The sequence below is a fragment of the Lolium rigidum genome, chromosome 3 (genome assembly GCF_022539505.1).
Source record: "Lolium rigidum isolate FL_2022 chromosome 3, APGP_CSIRO_Lrig_0.1, whole genome shotgun sequence".
Classification (NCBI taxonomy): domain Eukaryota; kingdom Viridiplantae; phylum Streptophyta; class Magnoliopsida; order Poales; family Poaceae; genus Lolium; species Lolium rigidum.
This window is the reverse complement of record NC_061510.1, coordinates 389,594,234-389,621,225: the sequence shown is the minus strand read 5'-3', so window position 1 is coordinate 389,621,225 and position 26,992 is coordinate 389,594,234. Positions and strand designations below refer to the sequence as shown.

At 43.0% G+C, this 26,992-nt stretch overlaps 1 protein-coding gene and 1 long non-coding RNA gene across 2 annotated transcripts; both read right to left on the bottom strand.

The window, feature by feature from the left end:
* Nucleotides 1-2,405: 2,405 nt before the first annotated feature.
* LOC124704497 lies at nucleotides 2,406-3,200 on the bottom strand. The gene is made up of 2 exons (XR_007003573.1): nucleotides 2,901-3,200; nucleotides 2,406-2,736 (listed from the first exon to the last, which is right to left on the bottom strand). It is a non-coding gene; the product is annotated as an uncharacterized LOC124704497 (long non-coding RNA).
* A 4,452-nt stretch (nucleotides 3,201-7,652) lies between these two features.
* Nucleotides 7,653-11,600, bottom strand: LOC124704495 (protein WHAT'S THIS FACTOR 9, mitochondrial-like). The gene is made up of 2 exons (XM_047236757.1): nucleotides 10,262-11,600; nucleotides 7,653-8,054 (listed from the first exon to the last, which is right to left on the bottom strand). The coding sequence occupies exon 1, from the start codon at nucleotides 11,598-11,600 to the stop codon at nucleotides 10,383-10,385; it is 1,218 nt and encodes a 405-aa protein (XP_047092713.1). The 3' UTR covers nucleotides 7,653-8,054; nucleotides 10,262-10,382.
* Between the last annotated feature and the right edge of the window lie 15,392 nt (nucleotides 11,601-26,992).

Below are 26,992 nucleotides of genomic sequence, written 5' to 3'. Positions count from 1 at the left end.
TTTTTTCTTTTCTTATTACGCGGCGGCCCGCTAGAAAGCAGTTGGTAAATTGGTATAGCCGGGCTTGATAGCCTTGCGTGAACTTTGATCCGTCGGCCGTGGGCCGTTCTAGCATTTGTAGCTTTTTTTTTTTTTGAGAACAGCATTTGTAGCTTTTATGAAGTTGGAAATTGCAATTCTCCATTATCTTTACTATTAAATCTTTACTATTAAATGAGAGTTGGTCGTTTGACACTCAACGCACTTTGGTGGTCGTCATTAAAACAATCCGGACCGTCCAATTAGAATCAAACCCTCCGCTCAAACTTCATCCGTCCGATCTACTTGCCAAGATAAATTGCTGCTACTTTCCTAATCAAGTATCAAATCATAATCAATGTAAATTAAAAGGAGATATTTTCTTGCCACTTGCGACACTCACGAAAGGTCAGCCAGTGTATCACATCAGAATTAACAAATTAGTTAATCAATTAGGATATCATTCCTTGCCACATATGTCGCTCTCCAAAAGCAAACCCTCGCAATCCCAAGGTCACGCCTCACACAGGAATTGAGTCACCGCCTCACCTCGCCGGCCACCCCACTGTCGCCGGCCACAGGCAGTCCTCATAAGCTTAGGTGTCCCTCCACCTGGTAACCGCGGATCACCGCACGAGGGATATGCGGGAGAAAACGCGCATGGCAGCTGGCCACCATGAACGTGCTCGCTCACGGGGCCGACTGGGACGACCAAGGCGACCAAGGCGGGGGACGGTAAATCCAGTAATCCAGTCAATGGAGCTTTGTAGTTACAATCGCACCTCATTACGTTTCTCCAGAGCTCTGACCGCTCTTGATGCTCCCCCGCCCCGCCAGTATGTCGTCAGGTGAATCCGGATCCACCTCCGACCCAAGCGCTCTGCCGCACAAGGATGTCGGTGGCGCCTCTTCACTGCCCCCTTTCATGCGCGCACCGTCGGCCTCCTCCCACATATCATCTGGTTAAATTTCTCTTCGAATTAGTTTTCCTCAGCCTCGGTAGTTCTTAGTGTGTGCTTGCAGGGGAAGCTGGTGAACTGCCGCGGCGGGGAAGCTGCGGCACTTGCATCTTTGAGGGACTTGCTCTCCTCGCCAACTTAACCGACCACATCATGTGATGTAAATGGTACCTTGTCTCCTGCTCTGAACTGTAACTCACACGGGAGTATGGTGCTGTGAACTTTCTATGCATATATTTAATGAAAAGGAGCTCCTAGACGAAAGGGTGAACACCGAGAATTGTTACGTGAAGGTATGCAGTAACTTTCTATGTTGAGATATTCTAATGCTGGGCATTTGGGAAATGGCTTGCTTTTCTAATGTTACCCCCTTTGTTCACATACAGTGGATGTGCCAATTAATTGTGCAGTTTTGCATCTCAAAAAACAGAGCTTGGCTCTGGTGATTAGATCCCTGGTGGTGGAACCAGCCCACCCAGGTTCAAGTTCTAGACTTGGTATGTGTGTTTGCATTTATCTGAATTTATTTCAGGATTTAACCGGTGCTATGCTTTCAGTGGTAGGTGACGTGTCCGTCAACAGCGAGGCGTCAGTGGTGACTTCGTCAACCTCAAGATATACCGACTCAGTCCCTTGGAGGTGCTCATAGGGGTAGGGTGTGCGTGCGTTCATAGGGGTGTTTGTACGTGCGTGTTATGAGCGTCTGCGTTGTACTGTGTTCTCAAAAAAAAAAAACTGCAGTCATGGAGGCTGACTTGTCAGACTACCTTAGGAAATAAAGAGAACAACCTCCAGGCATCAGCGCCTTGCTAGGCCCTAAGTCGAGGAAGTGAGGATGTCCACTTGCCAGCCACACGATTCGCAGGCCCACAGAAGCATCACCCAATATTGTGTGGTGGCCAATGATATACATGTGACATCATCTATGTTTTCGTCGATTGTGGATTCCTATATAGAAAATTTTGCTACTAGCTTAGGAAATTAGTAATAGAAAATGGACAATGGAAATAAAATTTATATTATTCCCAACGCTATCATGAAAATGCTCTCCGTTGCTTCAAAAGAATAAATAAAATTAGCATGCTCTTATTGCATTGTTTTTGAATCTTCCCCGCCCGATGAGAGGTGGGAGATGTGGGCATGGTAATGGTAATGCGGCCACAGGTCACGATTTCTAGGTCAATGGATGAGAGTATTCCTAGGGATGGTATGGTAGCATCTTCGGCAGATAAAACAACCAACGTCTCTCTTAGATGTGTAAGCAGCACACATGGTAGAATATGCAAGGTGGTTTAGAAAAAATAACACGTTGATACTATGGCTTAGAACTCTTTGAGCTAATAAAGAAGATGCAATGTGGTTTAGCTAACAAAAACAATGGCACCTCAGGCTTTTAGGTGAAAATTAGATACTTTGCAAGAACAGATGAAAAAACTAACTTAGATCTTATTGTTGGCATTTCTTTAGAGTAGGAGCTTAAAGATGGAATGGGTTTATATCATGCAGTAACAACCATATGGTTATCTTTCAATATTTCATATTGAAAGAGGGTAAGAGCTTCTAGGTTATTCTATATATCCACTTTGTAAAACTCACATATGTGTATATTTTAAATTATCACATGAAGTGCTTTCACGTCTTGATAGATGTGGCATTGGTAGGTTCAGTTGCTCCCAGGGCTTAAGACCATGTTGGGCATGACATTCACCTCTGAACCGCTGGCGCCTTCGTTGGAGTTGATGATCCTCGTCATGAGTTGCTTCAATACACATGAATATTATATCTTTCAAAATGTAATGGATGCAAACATATTTGAAAATTAAAATACATGTGCATTTATGCTTACACATGAGATATTTGTGATGATATAAATAGTTTAAAGTGTAGAACAGGAAGATTGTTTAAGAGATGGAAGAATTTTACCTCGCAGGTCCCAGGGCTGACATTAATTGCACAAGTGAAATGCATGATTTTCTGGTCTTGGTGACTTTAATCTGCAGGATTATCAACACCTTTATGCATAGCAGGTTCCTCGGCAGCTTCAGAAAACACTAGAATCAGCTCTCAAACAAAGGTGTGTCAAGTTTAGTATCAACTGGAATGTAGACTTTGATGTTGCATCATCCTGTTAAGTTAAATATCAGCATAACGATCCTGAAAGTGAAGTAAAATATGTGTAGCTACAGTATACGTACAAACAGTGAACAGCTAGCTAGATAGGAGTATTTATTTTTCCACACACTGAACTTCAGAATTTTCTTTTCTCAGCAACCAGAAAATATTAGAGTTCAATCAGATGACCTGCACAAAATACGAAATATCAGGGATAAGCAATGACTGAACCACTCGCCTAACTTCACCGTCAGTTTGTTCTACAATACATTAATTTCTTAGTCAATTAGCCATTGCCGCACAAGAATCAACAAAAAAAATAAGAATGGTGAGATTTCAGTTCCATGGACAACACAATCACGTCCTGTGTACTTGGCTCAAATCAATCAATCAGATGATTCTGTACAAATAGAAGCAAGATCTTGGGGCTGGCCAGAAGCGAATCACCTATGGAATCCGAGTTTGGTCAACGTGGAAAGAGATCGTCGGAAGTGGCGGACATCCAGACGGTGTCATGGTAGAGCTGCACCTCGAAGTACGACTGAGCGTGCACTACTGCAGCGGCTCCGCGCTGCTGTCAGCCAGAGGATGGGCGAGGAACAGCGACGGATCACGAACGGACCAGCCGCCGAGGCGCACAAACCGGTGGTGCTGTCCCTAAGCCCTCGCTCCGGTTCACCTGCTTGTCCCGCATGAGGAGGAGGCCAACGCCGTGGAGCTCTCGTAGGCGAGGTGGCCACCGGCCGGGAGTGGTGGAGATTAGGCGGCAGGGCAAGCACGGTCGGGAGCAGAAGGAGGGCACAGCCGTTGCCTGTCAGGGAACTATGTTAGTAGGGGGCGGAGCTACACCAGGGGAGAAGATAAGAGCATGTCTAACAGGCCCCGTATTTTTTCGCCCCGTATAACACGAGTAAAGGGCCCTGTATCCGGTTTTCGCCGGCCAAAAACTCGGGCGAGCTAGCAGAGCCCGTATCCCCACCCCGTAAAACAGAATTTTGGCCCCGCAAAACAGGGTTTTAGACAGAAATTTGCACAACAATTTCACATCAAACATAGCACATCCAAAATATGTGATGCATAATTCATAGTTTTAACATCACAACACGATCATAGGCAATGTTCAAGCCACGGAATTCCCAAATGTGATCAACCATCAACGGATCCATCACCACCGGCGCCACCGCTCGCCGGAGACTCACCTTGATCACGAGCTTGACGCGCAGCCTTCTTCCTCGCAATGATGTCCGCCTTGGTCTCCTTCCACCACGCTAGCTGATCCTCGTCCATGCCGTCGGTGCGTATCATCATGATTTCCCTCTCCTCGGCCAAGAGCTCCTTCATGGCCTTGGCTTCTTTGGCTGCGATCATCTTCATGTCAAGCTCCTTCCTTGCTTGCACCTTGGCAAGCTTCACCACACTCTTCTTGTCGGTGATGATGAGCTTGGTCTCCAACGTCTTCATCGTCAATGCCTCCTTGGACTTCATGAGTTGATCCAACTTCTCCCGGAAGCTAGCTGCTTCAAGTTCTACCTTGACCCTCTCCTTGGCCTTCTTGTTGCCCTCGGGCTTGCCGGTGTTTCTCCCCCTCATGTCCTCCGCTTCATCATCCATGGTGATAAGTGCCTCCTTCTTGCACTTTGGCTCGTTGTCCCGCAACTTCCATTTAGGAAGATGTTGAAGGATGGAAAAGCAATGTTCAAATTGAAATTCCTTGTTCTTTGAGCCGGCCATGTCCTTGTACCTACCTTGAGCATACTTGGGCTGCACAACAATAGTATGAGGAGATGTTTCCACATTATGAACACATCATCAACACAAGGAAAACTTACGTAGTCCTCCCGAGCACGCATCCACTAGGAGGGTTGTCGGCCACTTGATCCATGGCAGCACTCCAACGAGAACAAGCCGGCTTGATGATGTTCCATCGGCCTTCAAGGGAGCGGTAGGATCTGTCCGCCATGCTCTTCGTGCGAGGCTTCGGCTGGTGGTATTGATCCTCAATGCGCTGCCAATAGCGCTTGCCGCCTTGGTCCACTCCGGTGCACGCATCCATCCCCACCTTGCTCCAAGCACGGACCAAGATGACGTCCTCGATCTCGCTGTAGTTCGCCGTGCGTGGCTTCGGCGTCGACGAAGAACCGGCGGCAGCCGGATCAACCTCAACCACCTCCTCGTCACCCTCATCCTCCTCCTCATCATCAAAGTCTTCAACATTGCACTCCCCATCGAATGCACCGATACCGGCGTCCAAATTCACCGCGGAATCGTTGAGCATGTCCAAGTACGATGTTGTGGACTCAACATCGAACACCTTGTCTACGTCGATGGTGGTTGGCGGCGGCGCGGGCGGCGCGGGCAGCGCAACGGCCGGAACGGACGGAGGAGGTCGTGACCTTGGAGGCCGGCGGAGGCGCGAGGCCGATGCGGCTGATTGCCTTGGTCCGCACCTTGGCCGACGCCACGCCCTCGGCCGGCGGCCTTGCTCTTCAACCGGCCCGTCTTCTTGGCGGCCGGCGGCGCCCGCCCGGTGAATCGGCGGCCGCCGCCGTGCTTCGAAGAATTGCTTCGGGATCCTCTTCCTCTTCGACGGGATGGTGGAGGCGATCATGGCGGACACGACGCCGGCGGCCGGCGGACCTCCGACGGGGACATCAACCACCGCGCCCGAAGGAGGTGTACCGCCGGCGGTAGGCGGCTCTTGCGGACGGTCCATGGCGGCCGGATCCGGCCGGGAATGGCGCGGGGGAGGAGATCGGGCGGCGGCGGCGGCAGTTGGCTTCAGCGAAATGCTTCCCGCGCAGTGGTTTCGCCCACTATCCCCGCTCCCACCCCGCACAAGTAGGGGGCGAGGACCCGACCCGTACTCGAAAACAGCAAAAAACGATTCGGGGGCCGTTTTTACGGGACGTGCTAGACGGCCGGGTAGAGCCGAAACCCTCAAACCGGCGGTTATTATACGGGTTTGCCCCTTTTACGGGGTCTGTTAGACCTGCTCTAAGTGAAGGTGAGTAAACGGGACAGACTGTCTCACTCGTGTCCGTGTGTAGTCTGCCATTTCTTTTTGTTTTGCAGGTGAGAGAAAATGTACTCTTTTAGCAGATTTCGAACTAAGCAAAAAATATATATCTCGAAATCCAATGCATCCAACAGTGTAAATTTTTAGACGATAGCATGTGTACTTACGATTCCGACTTCACAATATTTAAATTCTCACGACTTTATTTTTCTGTAGCAATGCAAAAACATTTAATTTTCATTTTTTAAAATGTGCATCCTTTTGAAGATTATAAACCGTTTGTGGAGACAATAGATCCGACCTGACGTTGCTTTGGTGGAATGAAAAATCAACGGGTTTTACACGATCGAAGAAATTGTGGTTGTTCTTTCCATACATGTTATGCATGATTAAATATAATTATTAGCTCGTAAATATTTCTTTCTTTTGGCGAATGATACTTAAAAAAGTCAGCAGTGAAAACTCGAATTTGTGCAAAGGCATGTTAAGAGAGAGGGTTCAGCTCGCGAACTATTCACAAGTGTAGGAACGGTTCTTTCACAACAGTAATGTTGCCACGCTGGTACTTGGCAACTCATAGATCGTGATCCTAAAATGGTAGATATTATTAATATGTGGTAAATGTTGATATATCGAGAAAAAGAATAGAGACCGTAGCAACGCACTAGTAAAAAAGAAAGTCACAGTCAAACAAAATTAAAAGGAAGTAATTCTCAAAAAAAAGGATGTTTAAATGTTTTACATAATCAATTAGCCCAGAAATTACATACACGTGGGTAACATAGCTGTGATGTCTCTGGTTAGTCTTGTGGTTGAGTCCATCTTATCATCCGATTCCATGTATGTACTCCAAGCAGGTCATCCATTTACCAACAACTAAAATGGAAATGGTGTTTCCTTCTCACGATGGAAATGAAGTTTTATTTACTATCATGGAAACAGAAACAATATTTTTTCAATGTAAAAGTTAACAACTTTTCTGGCTATGGAAATGAAACAATATTAATAATCTTGTCTCATGCGATACAAAATAATCTCTTATTTCTAGCGATCGGTTGTATAGTCTCCATGAAGAAAGGAACACTCAGTTTTTCCTTCATATCATTGTATCTTCGTCACGGGCAAATAAGATCCCAGCACTCAGCTGCAAATGGGTAATTCAAGAAAAGATGAATCCTAGATTCCTACTAGTTTCTTTCCGAGGTCGTGTACCCTTATGTTGACTTCTATCTCTCTCTTGTCCGGTGAAAAATCATTACGACTAGGTAGGTAAAAGAGAAGGCCTAGGCAAATATAAACGTCATATCTTGTGCAGGGGAATGCAGGTTAGAACGAAGCCACAGTTATGCATAAAATTCAGTTTATATGAGCATCACTAACCAAGAGTATATGATGATACATATTATGGCCAAACAGGGCAATGGTCTTTCTTGGTAAGGTGTTCCTGGAGCACATAACTGAGAGCATGATCTAACACTCATTCAGATAACCACAGCCAAAGAGAAGCACTCTGCGAACAACTGGATGACCATGGCATCAGACCATAATAAGAACTTAAAAGTACCTCAAGTAAGTGGATATTTTGATGTACATAGTAGACATAAATGATTTAGTATCACTTTGTTCCAAGATATAGGTCGTTTTGGCAAACTAAAATAGTTTGTCAAAATTTTAGTTTGCCAAAACGGCTTATATTATGGAACGGAGATAATACAACATTACAGAAGTATCAATGAACATCTGAACGTATCCTATCCACTGTTGCATACTTGTCCAGCAAACATACCATTGCGACATAGTAATACATAATTTCTCCGCGACTAGCTGAGAGATGAAGATGGTCGGTGTAGTTCTCCTTTCGTCTTCCTCAATGTACAACTGCCTATTTGAGTCACTCTTCAATGCCTCGACTTGCCCCGGCCAAAATTATAAATGAACAATAGAAGACACTAGAATATTAAAAAAAAAAAAGACAAACTGAAAGGTTGGTAAACAGGGTCAAAATGCAAAACTTAGATTCATAAGCGCATGCAACATGCACTTGCATCGAATTAATACCTAAGATTCCCGACATACGTAAATAAACGAAGGCAACAGCCGTTTCAGCAACTCGCCAACTCTAAATCTTTGGATGGGAGAAAACAAAACGGACAACCCTACATTCAGTACAATTAGTTCCTTCCAGAAGTTCACAGATTAACTTCTCTTGCATTAACTTTATGTTTTACCTCCTACATTAATTATTGAAGTTAATCCACATCGTAGTTACGGAAATTAAATCCATTGCACTATTACTCCCACCATAAAAAGCAACCATGCCCTCCATTCTCAACGGAGGCACGGGACCATATTTACCGCACACACGGGGTCACGCAAACACTCAGTCAAAATTTTCCAGGTTTATAGCGATGGCACGGATCACAATGTTTTTGATTCTCTTCATCGTGGTCACTGCAACGATCACATCTACGCATGGAGGGCGTGCTCTGAGGACCAAAAGGAGCACAAGCCATATGAACATACCCATCTTGGCGGAGCCTCCCTCGTCCACAGTGGAGGAAATCGCGGCGCTCCGCAGTCTCTTCCCGACGGTCAAAACGGCGGATGGCCCCGTGGCATCCTACTACCGCCGAGCTGACCTCGACTACAAGGTGCCGGTCACAGGGTTCTAGATGGGTGATGGCCTTGCTTGTTTTCTTTAACTAAAAGCTTTTCACTTGCAAACTGTGTGCCAACTTTGTAAACCGCCTTCAAAGTACTACTCCTGAATAATGAGGTATCTATCCTACTAGTTACATTCTTTCTTTGTTGCACAAATATTTTGTTGAGAGGGTCGGTTTTACTATCGGTGCTTTATTTTCTATTTGGGAATTGAAATTCCATGATTTCTCAGCATCATGCAATGAGAATTGTCTTCACGCACGGTCAAACTTTGACATAGTAACTGGGTACGGTTGATATAACGCTGGGTGTGAGCATATACGAACTTTACTATACACCACATAACCCATACATAGCATTCTCAGCGAAGAATTAAATGCCGCCTCAAAGGCACGAAACTATCGGTCCAAAATACACGTACGACAAAATATAGTATAAGAATGTCTTAAATTATTGCAACTAAAATTGTATAACTTATAATAGTATGTTGTTTCATAGCAACTCCTCCTCAAAGATAACTCACGCCTATGGTGAGATAATACTGTGATCCAACCGCCAACTAAAACACACGCCCTTCAGCAGATCTTACCTATCCTAAGCATATAGCCTTAGTAAATTTTGTATCTAAAAATGAGTAACTACAGCACAAAGCTATAGTATTTCATATTTCCATTCATAATGGTGTCTTTCAGAAAAACTAGTTCAGCAGACTAATTTCAACTGCTTAGTTCTTTGTTAACTACTACTACTGAAAAAAAATAACCAAAATGTTTTGTCGGACATGACATTTTACTACTGCCTGACTCAGACAATAGCGTTGAACCCCACACCAAAACTACAACTTAGAAGGAAGTGACTGCTATTATATCATCGACAATTGATTCCGCACAGGCCAACGTAATATGAGCAAGCAATATGTTACTTTTATTTTATAGTTCGTGCACCGAGAATTTAAATCATTCCAAACTTAACAAAGATTTTTATATCAGCAATAGATGTTGCAACGTTTCCTAAAAAGATTTTCCGCACAGGCCAACGTAATATGAGCAAGCAATATGTTGCTTTTATTTACAGTTCGAACACCAAGAATTTATACCGTTCCAAGCTTAACAAAGATTTTTAAAAGGAGATCTCACATTTTATCGGCGTTAGATGTAGCAGCGCTTTCCTAAAATGATTTTCCCAATAAAGAGTGCCAGTTGGCCACCTCTGTTGTTACCTTCCACTTCTAAGCAGAAAGAGAAGATGTTCAGGAAATACATTGTAAGGTCAAAAAACCATCCAGAGAACATCAGAACAAGCTAAAATGATTCAACAATTATATGCCATCATGTATCACCTCGTTCTACATATTCCAGAAGAAACATGGACTTGCAGCTATTCCCAAAGTAGCAGTCAACTAATCTAAAATCTCTAGATGACCACACTAAATTATAGATACAGCTATGTCATGAATAAAAACAATATAAATAAAAATAATTGCACAGTCACTAACCTCTTCGCATATGCGCATAACTCCTCTATTTTGCATGCAAATATGCTGCTTCCAATGAAAAAAGAATCCCTTATTCTCGTTGCAAAAATCCATATTGCCCATTTTCTCATTTTGTGATCAGTCAAAAATAATGAGTTCCTATTGAATTGGCATCCTTCCAATCCTCACTCTCCTCTTGATCCTCAGGATCCAGTTGTACAGGCTTCCCACTTCGCCGACGCTTTATGATCTCCCGAGACTCCTCCATCAATCCGGCATACTTGCTCCGCACTGCCAGCATCGGGTGCTCCTCAATCGCTGTGTCTCCCCCAGCCATGTATGCCTCTTTGAGGACAACAAAGCACGTCTTCTCCTTCAACAGCAAGTAGAATATATGCGGGTGCCGCTCGATCCCTCTGTCAAACTTCTGTGGCAGCCCCAGGTGCGTCCTGAGACAAAGCAGCCGCCGCCTCTCGGCGGAGCATGTCACGAACAGACTGAACAGCTCATGGAGCACCCCAGCCACCCGCTTCTGTGAAACATCGGTACCCGGTTGAATGTTGCTGAAATCCTCATACGGAGAGACGTAAGGCAGCTTCTGGAACCTCTCCAGCCAGTCCCCAATCTTGTGCTTCAGCCGGAGACCCTTTGAGGGGAATAATGGGATGGGCACCTCGTCTGCCGACCCGAACCTCCGTATGGCGTTCGTTTGAAGCACTGACAGCGGCATTTCTTGGTCTCTCCCATCGTCGATGAGCCCCAGCTCCTTGCCATCGTTCTCGTCCCTGTGGTAGTCGCCGTCTCTGGCGGTGGTCAGGATTCTGAACCCATCTTGCCCAATGTCGAACTCGGGGCGCCTGAAGTAGTCCTCCGGGAGGCCGAGGTGCCAGAGCATGCCCTGCGCGACGCTGAGCGGGAGGCGGCGGGCCGGGGACATGAGGAGGAGGCGGCGGAGGCGGGAGGCGATGTCGGCGCGGCGGGCGGCGAAGACGTCCCGCTCCTCCTGCAGGAGGCGCGCGGCGGGGGCGGAGAGGCGGAACCAGGGGTGGTCGTGCTCGGGCCCGACGGACTCGACGAAGGCCGCGGGGAAGCGGCGCAGGAAGGCGGCGACGCGGCGGTCGGAGGTCTCGAGCGAGCGGCGGAGCTTGGAGACCGCGGAGACGGGGGTCGGCGACGGGGAGAGGAGCCGCGCGAGGGCGGCGAGCGGGCGAAGGTCCCGCGCGTGCGCGAGCACCGGGACGCCGTCGAAGGACGCGTCCTTCTTCCACCGCATCTTCACGTCCACGTACCCCATGGACTGGACGAAGGCGGCTAGGGGGCAGAGGGGCTTCGGCGGCCGGGCCCTCGCGAGGGACCGCATGGCGCGGGGCCTCGATGGGTTTAGGGTTTCGGCGATGAGGATTTCGGGGTTTACGAAGGAAAAAGGGCGGGGCAATGGCCGATGGGGAAGAGTCGATGGGGTGTTGGTTGGAGGCGGAGGTGGAAGAAGAAGTGTGGAGGAGTAAAACGGCGCACGACCGTCGCGGTGCTCGATGGAGCTCAAAGGCCCACAAGTATGTGTGCTTAATAAAAACTTTACGTGACTAGCGTTTCCCAGGGCTGACATGAATTTACCTACATTTAGATTTCTCAAGTACGTGTGTGTGAATTTATATGTGAAAATCGGGTTTTCAAAAGTGGTATGCATTTACTTACCATTTAGATTTTTACACAATATGGTAAATATCTTGTCAATTTTCATTCTTTTAAAATGAAGACTAAATTAGGTGCAATCATAGATATTAGTAAATACACTCTTATGATGCCTCCTAGAGCCATTTTCATGAGCAAGTATATGAATCATTAAGATATAAATGTCCTACCATAGCTGGTCCGGCATAAACCCCTCTAATGCAACTCGAAGTATTGGAAGACAGTTTCTGTCATTCCGTCCCTTCCAAACCTCATCATTACATCAAAGTGCAACCCTATGAGCTCATATAGGTGAAGTAATATGCAGTTCATGTTCGCATAAAACCATCATATAACCACATAAAAGATAAAAACTTGATCAAATACTCATTGCATATTATATGAAAATCATAGCCAATCCATCTCATGCCATCAAAAATATGGGGATCTACTCACAAGTACCAAACATGATATAGATCAGAGGCATATGGATTACAGCACAATCTGAAAAATATAATACCTCCACCAAATAAATACAAATTGCCAATCACAAACATGCAAATAGCACTTAAACAATATCCAAGGCTCAATCAATCACAAACTATAAGGGGGATGAAGTGGATCTTGGAGATGGAGATGGTGATGATGACGGTGCTGATGGAGATGTTGATGGAGAGGCCTCCCCTACACTAAGGAGGAGTGGTGATGACGATGGCGTCGATTTCCCCTTCATCGGAGGCTCCAATAATGCATGATCTGCTCTCTCCCAGAGTAGGAGAGGACTTTCGCCTCCATCACCGCCTGTGTAAATCTTGGGAAAAACATGGCGTTGGTTTTCTAGCGAGACGGAGGCTCTGTCAAAAGGAGGGGTCGAGACGACTCTCGAGGACCAAACAGGCCTGGGTGGCGCACCTAGTTGAGGGGGAGTGCCGCCTGGTCTCGTTTGGCCCCCATGGCTCCCCTCTTGTACTTCTTTGGCCCACAGTCTTTCTCTTAATGAAAAACTGATCATATATTTTTCCTTTTATTTTAGGCATCGATGGATGGTCCCTAAAACAGCAAAATACGAAAAAGATGTTTTCTATCTCCCAAAAATTAAATACGAATGAAAGGGATTTTTCATAAAACAACTAAAAAGGCATATGATGGATCATAGAAAATACCATTCAAAACTAATCATATAAGTCACTATATTGATGATATAAAATGCATGTATCACTGAGTAAGAGGGAGAAGTTAGAGTTGCCCAATCAATATGCGAGCAATGGATCAAACCAGTAGTTTATTTGCCATTTATAGTTAGAGCATTTCATGTGTTTCACCGATGTTTGTATGGGTTGGGTACGTGCAACTCCGATGTGAAAATATGGATTATTTTAATTAAAAAGTCTCTGCGATTGCACTTTGGGCGTGATTGGTTGCCTAGGCCTATTTTGGAGCTCCCGAGCTCATGTCCCTACGGAACATCTGTGTGGAAACAGGAAAAAAAGCCACGTTCTCCACTTCTTTTGGTTGCCCACATGGGATTTGACTACATTGGTTGGGCAACTATGACCTTTTTGTTTGGTTCGCTGCACACATGGTTTTGTGGGAGGCTGATGCAAATAGAAGGCGTTTGGTTGCCTTTTAACCCCTCCTCATGTTCTTGTTGCAAATAGAAGGCGTTTGGTTGCCTTTTGATCCAGCTTCATGATCTTGTAGCAAATAGCACTAGAAATTATGTGCTATTTCATTCTATCATACACAAAGGAACAAGATCATGAAGAGGGATCAGCAGAAGAGTTACTTCACGATAACTTTCCCACAGACCGAACGATGATGAAATATCTTAGCCCTATCAAAATAAATGATCGGAGATTCAGAATAGAGGTTCATCACCAATACTTACGAAGGGTCAACACCGAAACTTCCAGTGGTGCGCATAGTAATTTCCAGTGTAAATCTTCATGGAACTTTCACCCCAAAGTGATGCTCAACAATAAGAAATTAAGAGGTCTCTCTCAACCAAGATAAGAGGGATAATGGGTGCAGCTACTGTTTTTTGCACGTGGCTGATTGATGCGCGTGAGACACACGTCCGTTGGAAACCCCAAGAGGAAGGTGTGATGTGCACAGCAGTAAGTTTTCCCTCCGAAAGAAACCAAGGTTTATCGAACCAGTAGGAGCCAAGAAGCACGTTGAAGGTTGTTGGTGGCGGAGTGTAGTGCGGCGCAACACCATGGATTCCGGCGCCAACGTGAAACCTGCACAACACAACCAAAGTACTTTGCCCCAACGTAACAGTGAGGTTGTCAATCTCACCGGCTTGCTGTGAACAAAGGATTAACCGTATTGTGTGGAAGATGATTGTTTGCGAAGAACAGTAAAGTACAAGTATTGCAGTAGATTGTATTTCAGATGTAAAGAATAGGATCGGGGTCCACAGATCACTAGTGGTGTCTCTCCCATAAGATAAATAGCATGTTGGGTGAACAAATTACAGTTGGACAATTGACAAATAAAGAAGGCATAACAATGCACATACATATATCATGATGAGTACTATGAGATTTAATCAGGGCATTACGACAAAGTACATAGACCGCCATCCAGCATGCATCTATGCCTAAAAAGTCCACTTTCAGGTTATCATCCGAACCCCTTCCGGTATTAAGTTGCAAGCAACGGACAATTGCATTAAGTATGGTGCGTAATGTAATCAACACAAATATCCTTAGACAAAGCATCGATGTTTTATCCCTAGTGGCAACAAGACATCCACAACCTTAGAACTTTCTGTCACTGTCCCAGATTTAATGGAGGCATGAACCCACTATCGAGCATAAATACTCCCTCTTGGATTCATAAGTATCAACTTGGCCAGAGCCTCTACTAGCAACGGAGAGCATGCAAGAACATAAACAACTCATATATGATAGATTGATAATCAACTTGACATAGTATTCAATATCCATCGGATCCCAACAAACACAACATGTAGGATTACAAATAAACGATCTTGATCATGATAGGCAGCTCACAAGATCGAACATGATAGCACAATGAGGAGAAGACGACCATCTAGCTACTGCTATGGACCCATGGTCCAGGGGTGAACTACTCACACATCGATCCGGAGGCGATCATGGCGATGAAGAGACCTCCGGGAGATGATTCCCCTCTCCGGCAGGGTGCCGGAGGCGATCTCCTGAATCCCCGAGATGGGATTGGCGGCGGCTGCGTCTCTGGAAGGTTTTCCGTATCGTGGCTCTCGGTACTGGGGTTTCGCGACGAAGACTTTAAGTAGGCGGAAGGGCAGGTCAGGGGGCCACACGAGGGACCCACACGCTAGGGCCGCGCGGCCAGGGGCTGGGCCGCGCCGCCCTGTTGTGTGGCCACCTCGTGGCCCCACTTCGTTTCCTCTTCGGACTTCTGGAAGCTTCGTGGAAAAATAGGCCCCCGGGCGTTGATTTCGTCCAATTCCGAGAATATTTCCTTACTAAGATTTCGAAACCAAAACAGCGAGAACAAAGAATCGGCTCTTCGGCATCTCGTCAATAGGTTAGTGCCGGAAAATGCATAATAATGACATATAATGTGTATAAAACATGTGAGTATCATCATAAAAGTAGCATGGAACATAAGAAATTATAGATACGTTTGGGACGTATCAAGCATCCCCAAGCTTAGTTCCTACTCGCCCTCGAGTAGGTAAACGATAACAAAGATAATTTCCGAAGTGACATGCTATCATAATCTTGATCAATACTATTGTAAAGCACATGAGATGAATGCAGCGATTCGAAGCAATGATGAAGATAATGAGTAAACAAATGAATCATATAGCAAAGACTTTTCATGAATAGTACTTTTAAGACAAGCATCAATAAGTCTTGCATAAGAGTTAACTCATAAGCAATAAATTCTTAGTAGAAAGCTTTGAAACAACACAAAGGAAGATATAAGTTTCAGCGGTTGCTTTCAACTTCAACATGTATATCTCATGGATAATTGTCAACACAAAGTAATATAACAAGTGCAATAGGTAAACATGTAAGAATCAATGCACACAGTTTACACAAGTGTTTGCTTCTAAGGTAGAAAGAATAGGTAAACTGACTCAACAATGAAGTAAAAGAATGGCCCTTCGCAGAGGGAAGCATGGATTACTATTTTTGTGCTAGAGCTTTTCATTTTGAAAACAAGAAACAATTTTGTCAACGGTAGTAATAAATCATATGTGTTATGTATAAGATATCTTATAAGCTGCAAGCCTCATGCATAGTATACCAATAGTGCCCGCACCTTGTCCTAATTAGCTTCGATTAACACGGATTATCATTGCATAACATATGTTTCAACCAAGTGTCACAAAGGGGTACCTCTATGCCGCCTGTACAAGAGTCTAAGGAGAAGGTTCGCATTGGATTTCTCGCTTTTGATCATTCTCAACTTAGACACCCATACCGGGACAACATAGACAACAGATAATGGACTCCTCTTTTAATGCTTAAGCATTCAACAACAGGTAATATTCTCATAAGAGATTGAGGTTTTATGTCCAAACTGAAACTTCCACCATGATGCATGGCTTTAGTTAGCGGCCCAATGTTCTTCTCTAACAATATGCATACTCAAACCATTTGATCATGAAAATCTCCCTTACTTCGTGACAAGACGAACATGCATAGCAACTCACATGATATTCAACAAAGGTAAAAGTTGATGGCGTCCCCGAAACATGGTTACCGCTCAACAAGCAACTTATTAAGAAATAAGACACATAAGTACATATTCTTCACCACAATAGTTTTTAAGGCTATTTGTCCCATGAGCTATATACTCGTAAAGGCAAAGAATGGAAGTTTAAAGGTAGCACTCAAGTAATGTACTTTGGAATGGCGGAGAAATACCATGTAGTAGGTAGGTATGGTGGACACAAATGGCATGGATTTTGGCTCAAGGATTTGGATGCACGAGAAGAATCCCTCTCAATACAAGGCTAGGCTAGCAAGGTTGTTTGAAGCAAACTCAAGTATGAAATGGTGCAGCAAGACTCACATATAAACATATTGTAAGCATTATAAGACTTTACATCGTCTCCTTGTTGTTCAAACACCTCAACCAGAAAATATCTAGACTTAGAGAGACCAATCATGCAAACCAAATTTTAACAAGCTCTATGTAGTTATTCATTAATAGGTACAAGGTACATGATGCAAGAGCTTAAACATGATCTATATGAGCACAACAATTGCCAAGTATCACATTATTCAAGACATTATACCATTTACCACATGCGGCATTTTCCGTTTCCAACCATATATCAATGAACGAGGTAGTTCAACCTTCGCAATGAAAGAACACATGTGTTCATACGAAACAGCGGAGTGTAATATCTCCAATATAAAGAATGCTAGGATCCGATTTTATTCAAACAAAAACAAAAACTAAAGCAAACAGACGCTTCAAGCAAAGCACATAAGATGTGATTGAATAAAAATATAGTTTCACTAGAGGAACCTGATAATGTTGTCGATGAAGAAAGGGATGCCTTGGGCATCCCCAAGCTTAGATGCTTGAGTCTTCTTGAAATATGCAGGGATGAACCACGGGGGCATCCTCAAGCTTAGACTTTTCACTCTTCTTGATCATAGTATATCATCCTCCTCTCTTGACCCTTGAAAACTTCCTCCGCACCAAACTCGAAACAAACTCATTAGAGGGTTAGTGCATAATTGAAAATTCATACATTCAGAGGTGACATAATCATTCTTAACACTTCTGGACATTGCACAAAGCTACTGAAAGTTAATGGAACAAATAGAACCATCAAACATAGCAAAACAGGCAATGCGAAATAAAAGGCAGAATCTGTCAAAACAGAACAGTCCCTAAAGACGAATTTTACAGGGGCACTTAACTTGCTCAGATGAAAATGCTCAAATTGAATGAAAGTTGCGTACATATCTGAGGATCACGCACGTAAATTTGCAGATTTGTCTGAGTTACCTACAGAGAATTCTGCCCAGATTCGTGACAGCAAGAAATCTGTTTCTGCGCAGTAATCCAAATCTAGTATTGACTTTACTATCAAAGACTTTACTTGGCACAACAATGCAATAAAATAAATATAAGGAGAGGTTGCTACAGTAGTAACAACTTCCAAGACTCAAATATAAAACAAAATACTGTAGTAAAAACATTGATTGTCTCCCATAAGCGCTTTTCTTTAACGCCTTTCAGCTAGGTGCAGAAAGTGTGAATCAAGTATTATCAAGAGATGAAGCATCGACATCATAATTTGTTCTAATGATAGAATCATAAGGTAACTTCATTTTCTTTCTAGGGAAGTGTTCCATACCTTTTTTGAGAGGAAATTGATATTTAATATTACCTTCCTTCATATCAATAGTAGCACCAACAGTTCGAAGAAAAGGTCTTCCCAATATAATGGGACAAGATGTGTTGCATTCAATATCCAAGACAACAAAATCAACGGGGACAAGGTTATTGTTAACCATAATACGAACATTATCAATCCTCCCCAAAGGTTTCTTCGTAGCATTATCAGCAAGATTAACATCCAAATAACAATTTTTCAATGGTGGCAAGTCAAGCATATCATAGAGTTTCTTAGGCATAACGGAAATACTTGCACCAAGACCACATAAAGCATTACAATCAAAATCATTAACCCTCATCTTAATGATGGGCTCCCAACCATCTTCTAACTTCCTAGGAATAGAAGTTTCAAGTTTTAGTTTCTCTTCTCTAGCTTTTATGAGAGCATTTGTAATATGTTTTGTAAAGGCCAATTTATAGCACTAGCATTGGGACTTTTAGCAAGTTTTTGTAAGAACTTTATAACTTCAGAGATGTGACAATCATCAAAGTCTAAATCATTATGACCTACAGCAATGGAATCGTTGTCCCCAATGTTGGAAAAAATTTCAGCAGTTTTATCAGTTTCAGCAGTTTTAGCAGTTTCAGGTAATTTTGCACGCTTTGCACTAGGAGTAGAAACATTGCCAACACCAATTATTTTACCATTGATAGTAGAGGGTGTAGAAACATGTGAATCATTAACATTACTAGTGGTGGTAATAGTCCAAACTTTAGCTACATTATTCTCTTTAGCTAGTTTTTCATTTTCTTCTCTATCCCACCTAGCACGCAATTCAGCCATTAATCTTATATTCTCATTAATTCTAACTTGGATGGCATTTGCTGTAGTAACAATCTTATTTTCATTATCCTTATTAGGCATAACTTTCAATTTTAAAAGATCAACATCAGAGGCAAGTCTATCAACCTTAGAAGCAATAATATCAATTTTATCAAGCTTTTCCTCAACAGATTTGTTAAAAGCAGTTTGTGTACTAATAAATTCTTTAAGCATGGCTTCAAGACCAGGGGGTACACTCCTACTATTGTTGTAATAATTACCATAAGAATTACCATAACCATTACCATTAGCAGAAGGATATGGCCTATAGTTGTTACCAGAATTATTCCTATAAGCATTGTTGTTGAAATTATTATTTTTAATGAAATTTACATCAACATTCTCTTCTTGAGCAACCAATGAAGCTAAAGGAACATTATTTGGATCAACATTAGATCTACCATTCACAAGCATAGACATAATCACATCAATCTTATCACTCAAGGAGGAGGTTTCTTCGACGAATTTACCTTCTTACCTTGTGGAGCTCTTTCCGTGTGCCATTCGGAGTAATTTATCATCATATCATCAAGAAGATTTGTTGCCGCCCCCAAAGTGATGGACATAAAGGTACCTCCAAGCAGCTGAATCCAATATGTTCCGCGAAGAAAAATTCAATCCTGCATAGAAGGTTTGGATGATCATCCAAGTAGTCAGTCCATGGGTTGGGCAATTCTTTACCATAGATTTCATTCTCTCCCATGCTTGAGCAACATGTTCATTATCTAATTGCTTAAAATTCATTATGCTACTTCTCAAAGATATAATTTTAGCGGGAGGATAATATCTACCAATAAAAGCATCTTTACATTTAGTCCATGAATCAATACTATTCTTAGGCAAAGATAGCAACCAATCTTTAGCTCTTCCTCTTAAGGAGAAAGGAAACAATTTCAATTTTATAATATCACCATCTACATCCTTATACTTTTACATTTCACATAGTTCAACAAAATTATTAAGATGGGCAGCAGCATCATCAGAACTAACACCAAAAAATTGCTCTCTCATAACAAGATTCAAGAAAGCGAGTTTAATTTCAAAGAATTCTGCTGTAGTAGCAGGTGGAGCAATAGGTGTGCATAGGAAATCATTATTATTAGTGTTTGTGAAGTCACACAACTTAGTATTTTCAGGGGTATTCATTTTAGCAATAGTAAATAAAGCAAACTAAACAAAGTAAATGCAAGTAACTAAATTTTTTTTGTGTTTTTAATATGGAGAACAAGACAGTAAATAAAGTAAAGCTAGCAACTAATTTTTTTGTGTTTTGTTTTAGTGCAGCAAACAAAGTAGTAAATAAAGTAAAGTAAAGCAAGACAAAAACAAAGTAAAGAGATTGGACGTGGAGACTCCCCTTGCAGCGTGTCTTGATCTCACCTGCAACGGCGCCGTAAAACAGCTCTTGATGCGCGTGAGACACACGTCCGTTGGGAACCCCAAGAGGAAGGTGTGATGTGCACAGCAGTAAGTTTTCCCTCATAAAGAAACCAAGGTTTATCGAACCAGTAGGAGCCAAGAAGCACGTTGAAGGTTGTTGGTGGCGGAGTGTAGTGCGGCGCAACACCAGGGATTCCGGCGCCAACGTGGAACCTGCACAACACAACCAAAGTACTTTGCCCCAACGTAACGATGAGGTTGTTAATCTCACCGGCTTGCTCGTGAACAAAAGATTAACCGTATTGTGTGGAAGATGATTGTTTGCGAAGAACAAGTAAAGAACAAGTATTGCAAGTAGATTGTATTTCGGATGTAAAGAATAGGATCGGGGTCCACAGATCACTAGTGGTGTCTCTCCCATAAGATAAATAGCATGTTGGGTGAACAAATTACGGTTGGGCAATTGACAAATAAAGAAGGCATAACAATGCACATACATATATCATGATGAGTACTATGAGATTTAATCAGTGGCATTACGACAAAGTACATAGACCGCCATCCAAGCATGCATCTATGCCTAAAAAGTCCACTTTCAGAGTTATCATCCGAACCCCTTCCGTATTAAGTTGCAAGCAACGGACAATTGCATTAAGTATGGTGCGTAATGTAATCAACACAAATATCCTTAGACAAAGCATCGATGTTTTATCCCTAGTGGCAACATCACATCCACAACCTTAGAACTTTCTATCACCGTCCCGCATTTAATGGAGGCATGAACCCACTATCGAGCATAAATACTCCCTCTTGGAGTCACAAGTATCAACTTGGCCAGAGCCTCTACTAGCAACGGAGAGCATGCAAGAACATAAACAACTCATATATGATAGATTGATAATCAACTTGACATAGTATTCAATATCCATCGGATCCCAACAAACACAACATGTAGGATTACAAATAAACGATCTTGATCATGATAGGCAGCTCACAAGATCGAACATGATAGCACAATGAGGAGAAGACGACCATCTAGCTACTCGCTATGGACCCATGGTCCAGGGGTGAACTACTCACACATCGATCCGGAGGCGATCATGGCGATGAAGAGACCTCCGGGAGATGATTCCCCTCTCGGCAGGGTGCCGGAGGCGATCTCCCCGAATCCCCCGAGATGGGATTGGCGGCGGCTGCGTCTCTGGAAGGTTTTCCGTATCGTGGCTCTCGGTACTGGGGGTTTCGCGACGAAGACTTTAAGTAGGCGGAAGGGCAGGTCAGGGGGCCACACGAGGGACCCACACGCTAGGGCCGCGCGGCCAGGGGCTGGGCCACGCCGCCCTGTTGTGTGGCCACCTCGTGGCCCCACTTCGTTTCCTCTTCGGACTTCTGGAAGCTTCGTGGAAAAATAGGACCCTGGGCGTTGATTTCGTCCAATTCTGAGAATATTTCCAAAAACAGCAGAAAACAACAACTGGCTCTTCGGCATCTCGTCAATAGGTTAGTGCCGGAAAATGCATAATAATGACATATAATGTGTATAAAACATGTGAGTATCATCATAAAAGTAGCATGGAACATAAAAAATTATAGATACGTTTGGGACGTATCACCGATTTCGCCCATGCCTTCCATTATGAACCTGATAGTAGGGTTTTCTACGACTCAAATAAAGAAAATGTCAAAGACCATCATATCTCTTTTCACTTTTGAGTGGTCAATTACTTTATTGTGTCATTCATCAAATACACCTAGTCTTTTAACACAATGGCATCATGATTATTTTGTCATGAAGCACCCAACCCACTTACGGAGGGAAATACCCTTTCGCCCTGCCTCTTGAGGTGAGACCTTAGTGGTGGTGAGTTTACCCCGCACCTCAAGGTGAGAACATTGTGACTAATCATGTGATAGCATTCATGCTTGAAATTATATAGCACCTTGTTATATATTGCTATCACATAGTTGTTTAAATCTTATTTAGCATAAGGTGTTAGTGCACTTAGTTGAGCCTATCATATTAATGTTTTAAGCGTGATAAATTGAACTGCTAGTTTACTTCCATGTTATTCAAGATAAAAATACAATTGTTTTACATCACCTGTTCACCCTTTGTAGGTGATATCTAGATCCTGCGGGCACATATAGCTTCAGAGGCTTTGCATTTGAGCATGGATAGCAAAGTTATTTATTGCTAAGGAGTACACTTAAGACATGAGGGGCACAACTTTTTTTTGAATACGTAACGAAAGGGCCCAACTGTATCACTAAAAACACAAATATCTGACTAAGAGACTTGGCCTCATCGAGAAAAAAACCCTAGTGGGGATTTCTATTTATTTTAGATATAAAACAGTAATATGAAGAGTTACTGAATCTAGTGCAATTTCTAGCAATGGAAGAACTATCTTCACATATACACTTATTCATGCAGAGTTGATTTTTTTCCAAATCCAAATGACTGTTGATGAGTTTTCCCGCAAAAAGCGAAGACTATTCATAAATTTTCATGTATTTGGATATTCTTGGGGGCTTCGGTATTCTTAACACCAAGTATATGAACATCGCCCTAATGCTAAGGTGGATTTGGAAGTTATACCAAAACGAGGAAGGTCTTTGGGCAGACCTTCCGAGGGACAAATACTTGGGTGACAACGATTTATTCTCCCCGGCGGTCCAGACATCTGGCTCGCAATTCTGGAGGGCTATCCAGAAAATCAAGTGGTACTTCAAGCTGGGAGCACGGCACAAGGTTCGCGATGGGCGTAGAACCTATATTTGGCTAGATTGGTGGACTAGATGAGGCCTGATGCGTGCAGTTAACACACGTCCGTTGGGAACCCCAAGAAGAAGGTGTGATGCGTACAGTAGCAAGTTTTCCCTCAGTAAGAAACCAAGGTTATCGAACCAGTAGGAGTCAAGGAACACGTGAAGGTTGTTGGTGACGGAGCGTAGTGCGGCGCAACACCAGGGATTCCGGCGCCAACGTGGAACCTGCACAACACAATCAAAGTACTTTGCCCCAACGTAACAGATGAGGTTGTCAATCTCACCGGCTTGCTCGAAAACAAAGGATTAACCATATAGTGTGGAAGATGATGTTTGTTTGCGAAGAACAAGTAAAGAACAAGTATTGCAAGTAGATTGTATTTCAGATGTAAAGAATGGACCGGGGTCCACAGTTCACTAGTGGTGTCTCTCCCATAAGATAAATAGCATGTTGGGTAAACAAATTACAGTTGGGCAATTGACAAATAGAGAGGGCATAACAATGCACATACATATCACGATGACTACTATGAGATTTAATCAGGGCATTACGACAAAGTACATAGACCGCTATCCGAGCATGCATCTATGCCTAAAAAGTCCACTTTCGAGGTTATCATCCGAACCCCTTCCGGTATTAAGTTGCAAACAACGAGACAATTGCATTAAGTATGGTGCGTAATGTAATCAACACAAATATCCTTAGACAAAGCATCGATGTTTTATCCCTAGTGGAAACAAGCACATCCACAACCTTAGAACTTTCATCACATCGTCCCGGATTCAATGGAGGCATGAACCCACTATCGAGCATAAATACTCCCTCTTGGAGTTACAAGTATCAACTTGGCCGGAGCCTCTACTAGCAACGGAGAGCATGCAAGAACATAAACAACACATATGATAGATTGATAATCAACTTGACATAGTATTCCATATTCATCGGATCCCAACAAACACAACATGTAGCATTACAAATAGATGATCTTGATCATGATAGGCAGCTCACAAGATCCAACATGATAGCACAATGAGGAGAAGACAACCATCTAGCTACCGCTATGGACCCATAGTCCAGGGGTGAACTACTCACACATCAATCCGGAGGCGATCATGGCGATGAAGAGTCCTCCGGGAGATGATTCCCCTCTCCGGCAGGGTGCCGGAGGCGATCTCCTGAATCCCCCGAGATGGGATTGGCGGCGGCTGCGTCTCTGGAAGGTTTTCCGTATCGTGGCTCTCTGTACAGGGGGTTTCGCGACGAAGACTTTAAGTAGGCGGAAGGGTAGGGTTGGAGGCGGCGCGAGGGACCCACACCATAGGGCGGCACGGGCCCCCCTCTGGCCGCGCCGGCCTATGGTTACGTGCCCTCGTGGCCCCACTTCGTATCCCCTCCGGTCTTCTAGAAGCTTCGTGGAAAAATAAGACCCTGGGCGTTGATTTCGTCCAATTCCGAGAATATTTCCTTTGTAGGATTTCTGAAACCAAAAACAGCGAGAAAACAAGAATCGGCTCTTCGTCATCTCGTCAATAGGTTAGTGCCGGAAAATGCATAATAATGACATAAAGTATGTATAAAACATGTGAGTATCATCATAAAAGTAGCATGGAACATAAGAAATGATAGATACGTTTGAGACGTATCAAACATCCCCAAGCTTAGTTCCTACTCGCCCTCGAGTAGGTAAACGATAACAAGGATAATTTCGAAGTGACATGCTATCATAATCTTGATCAATACTATTGTAAAGCATATGAGATGAATGCAGCGATTCGAAGCAATGGTAAAGACAATGGTTAAACAACTGAATCATATAGCAAAGACTTTTCATGAATAGTACTTTCAAGACAAGCATCAATGAGACTTGCATAAGAGTTAACTCACAAAGCAATAAATTCTTAGTAGAAAGCTTTGAAGCAACACAAAGGAAGATATAAGTTTCAGCGGTTGCTTTCAACTTCAACATGTATATCTCATGGATAGTTGTCAACATAAAGCAATATAACAAGTGCAATAGGTAAACATGTAAGAATCAATGCACACAGTTGACACAAGTGTTTGCTTCTAAGATAGAAAGAAGTAGGTAAACTGACTCAACCTAAAGTAGAAGAATGACCCTTCGCAGAGGGAAGCATGGATTACTATTTTTGTGCTAGAGCTTTTATTTTGAAAACATAGAAACAATTTTGTCAACGGTAGTAATAAATCATATGTGTTATGTATAAGACATCCTATAAGTTGCAAGCCTCATGCATAGAATACTAATAGTGCCCGCACCTTGTCCTAATTAGCTTGGATTAACACAGATTATCATTGCATAACATATGTTTCAACCAAGTGTCACAAAGGGGTACCTCTATGCCGCCTGTACAGAGGTCTAAGGAGAAAGTTCGCATTGGATTTCTCGCTTTTTATTATTCTCAACTTAGACATCCATACCGGGACAACATAGACAACAGATAATGGACTCCTCTTTTAATGCTTAAGCATTCAACAACAGATAATATTCTCATAAGAGATTGAGGATTTGTGTCCAAACTGAAACTTCCACCATGATTCATGGCTTTAGTTAGCGGCCCAATGTTCTTCTCTAACAATATGCATACTCAAACCATTTGATCATGAAAATCGCCCTTACTTCAGACAAGACGAACATGCATAGCAACCCACATGATATTCAACAAAGGTGTAAAGTTGATGGCATCCCCAGAAACATGGTTACCGCTCAACAAGCAACTTATAAGAAATAAGACACATAAGCTACATATTCAATACCACAATAGTTTTTAAGGCTATTTTCCCATGAGCTATATATTGCGGAGACAAAGAATAGAATTTTAAAGGTAGCACTCAAGTAATGTACTTTGGAATGGCAGAGAAATACCATGTAGTAGGTAGGTATGGTGGACACAAATGGCATAGTTTTTGGCTCAAGGATTTGGATGCACGAGAAGTAATCCCTCTCAATACAAGGCTTAGGCTAGCAAGGTTGTTTGAAGCAAACTCAAGTATAAACGGGTACAGCAAAACTTACATAAGAACATATTACAAGCATTATAAGACACTACACTGTCTTCCTTGTTGTTCAAACACCTTAACCAGAAAATATCTAGACTTAGAGAGACCAATCATGCAAACCAAATTTTAACAAGCTCTATGTAGTTCTTCATTAATAGGTGCAAAGTACATGATGCAAGAGCTTAAACATGATCTATATGAGCACAACAATTGCCAAGTATCAAATTATTCAAGACATTAAACCAATTACCACATGAAGCATTTTCCGTTTCCAACCATATAACAATGAACGAAGCAGTTTTCAACCTTCGCCATGAACATTAAAAGTAGCACCAAGAACACATGTGTTTGATGTCTACGTGTGCTTCTATTCTTGTAGACAGTGTTGGGCCTCCAAGAGCAGAGGTTTGTAGAACAGCAGCAAGTTTCCCTTAAGTGAATCACCCAAGGTTTATCGAACTCAGGGAGGAAGAGGTCAAAGATATCTCTCTCAAGCAACCCTGCAATCACGATACAAGAAGTCTCTTGTGTCCCCAACACACCTAATACACTTGTCGGATGTATAGGTGCACTAGTTCGGCGAAGAGATAGTGAAATACAAGTAGTATGGATGTATATGAGTGGTAATAGTAATCTGAATAAAATATGGCAGCGAGTAAACATGCAACAGAACAGTAAATAAACGGAGATTCGATGTTTGGAAACA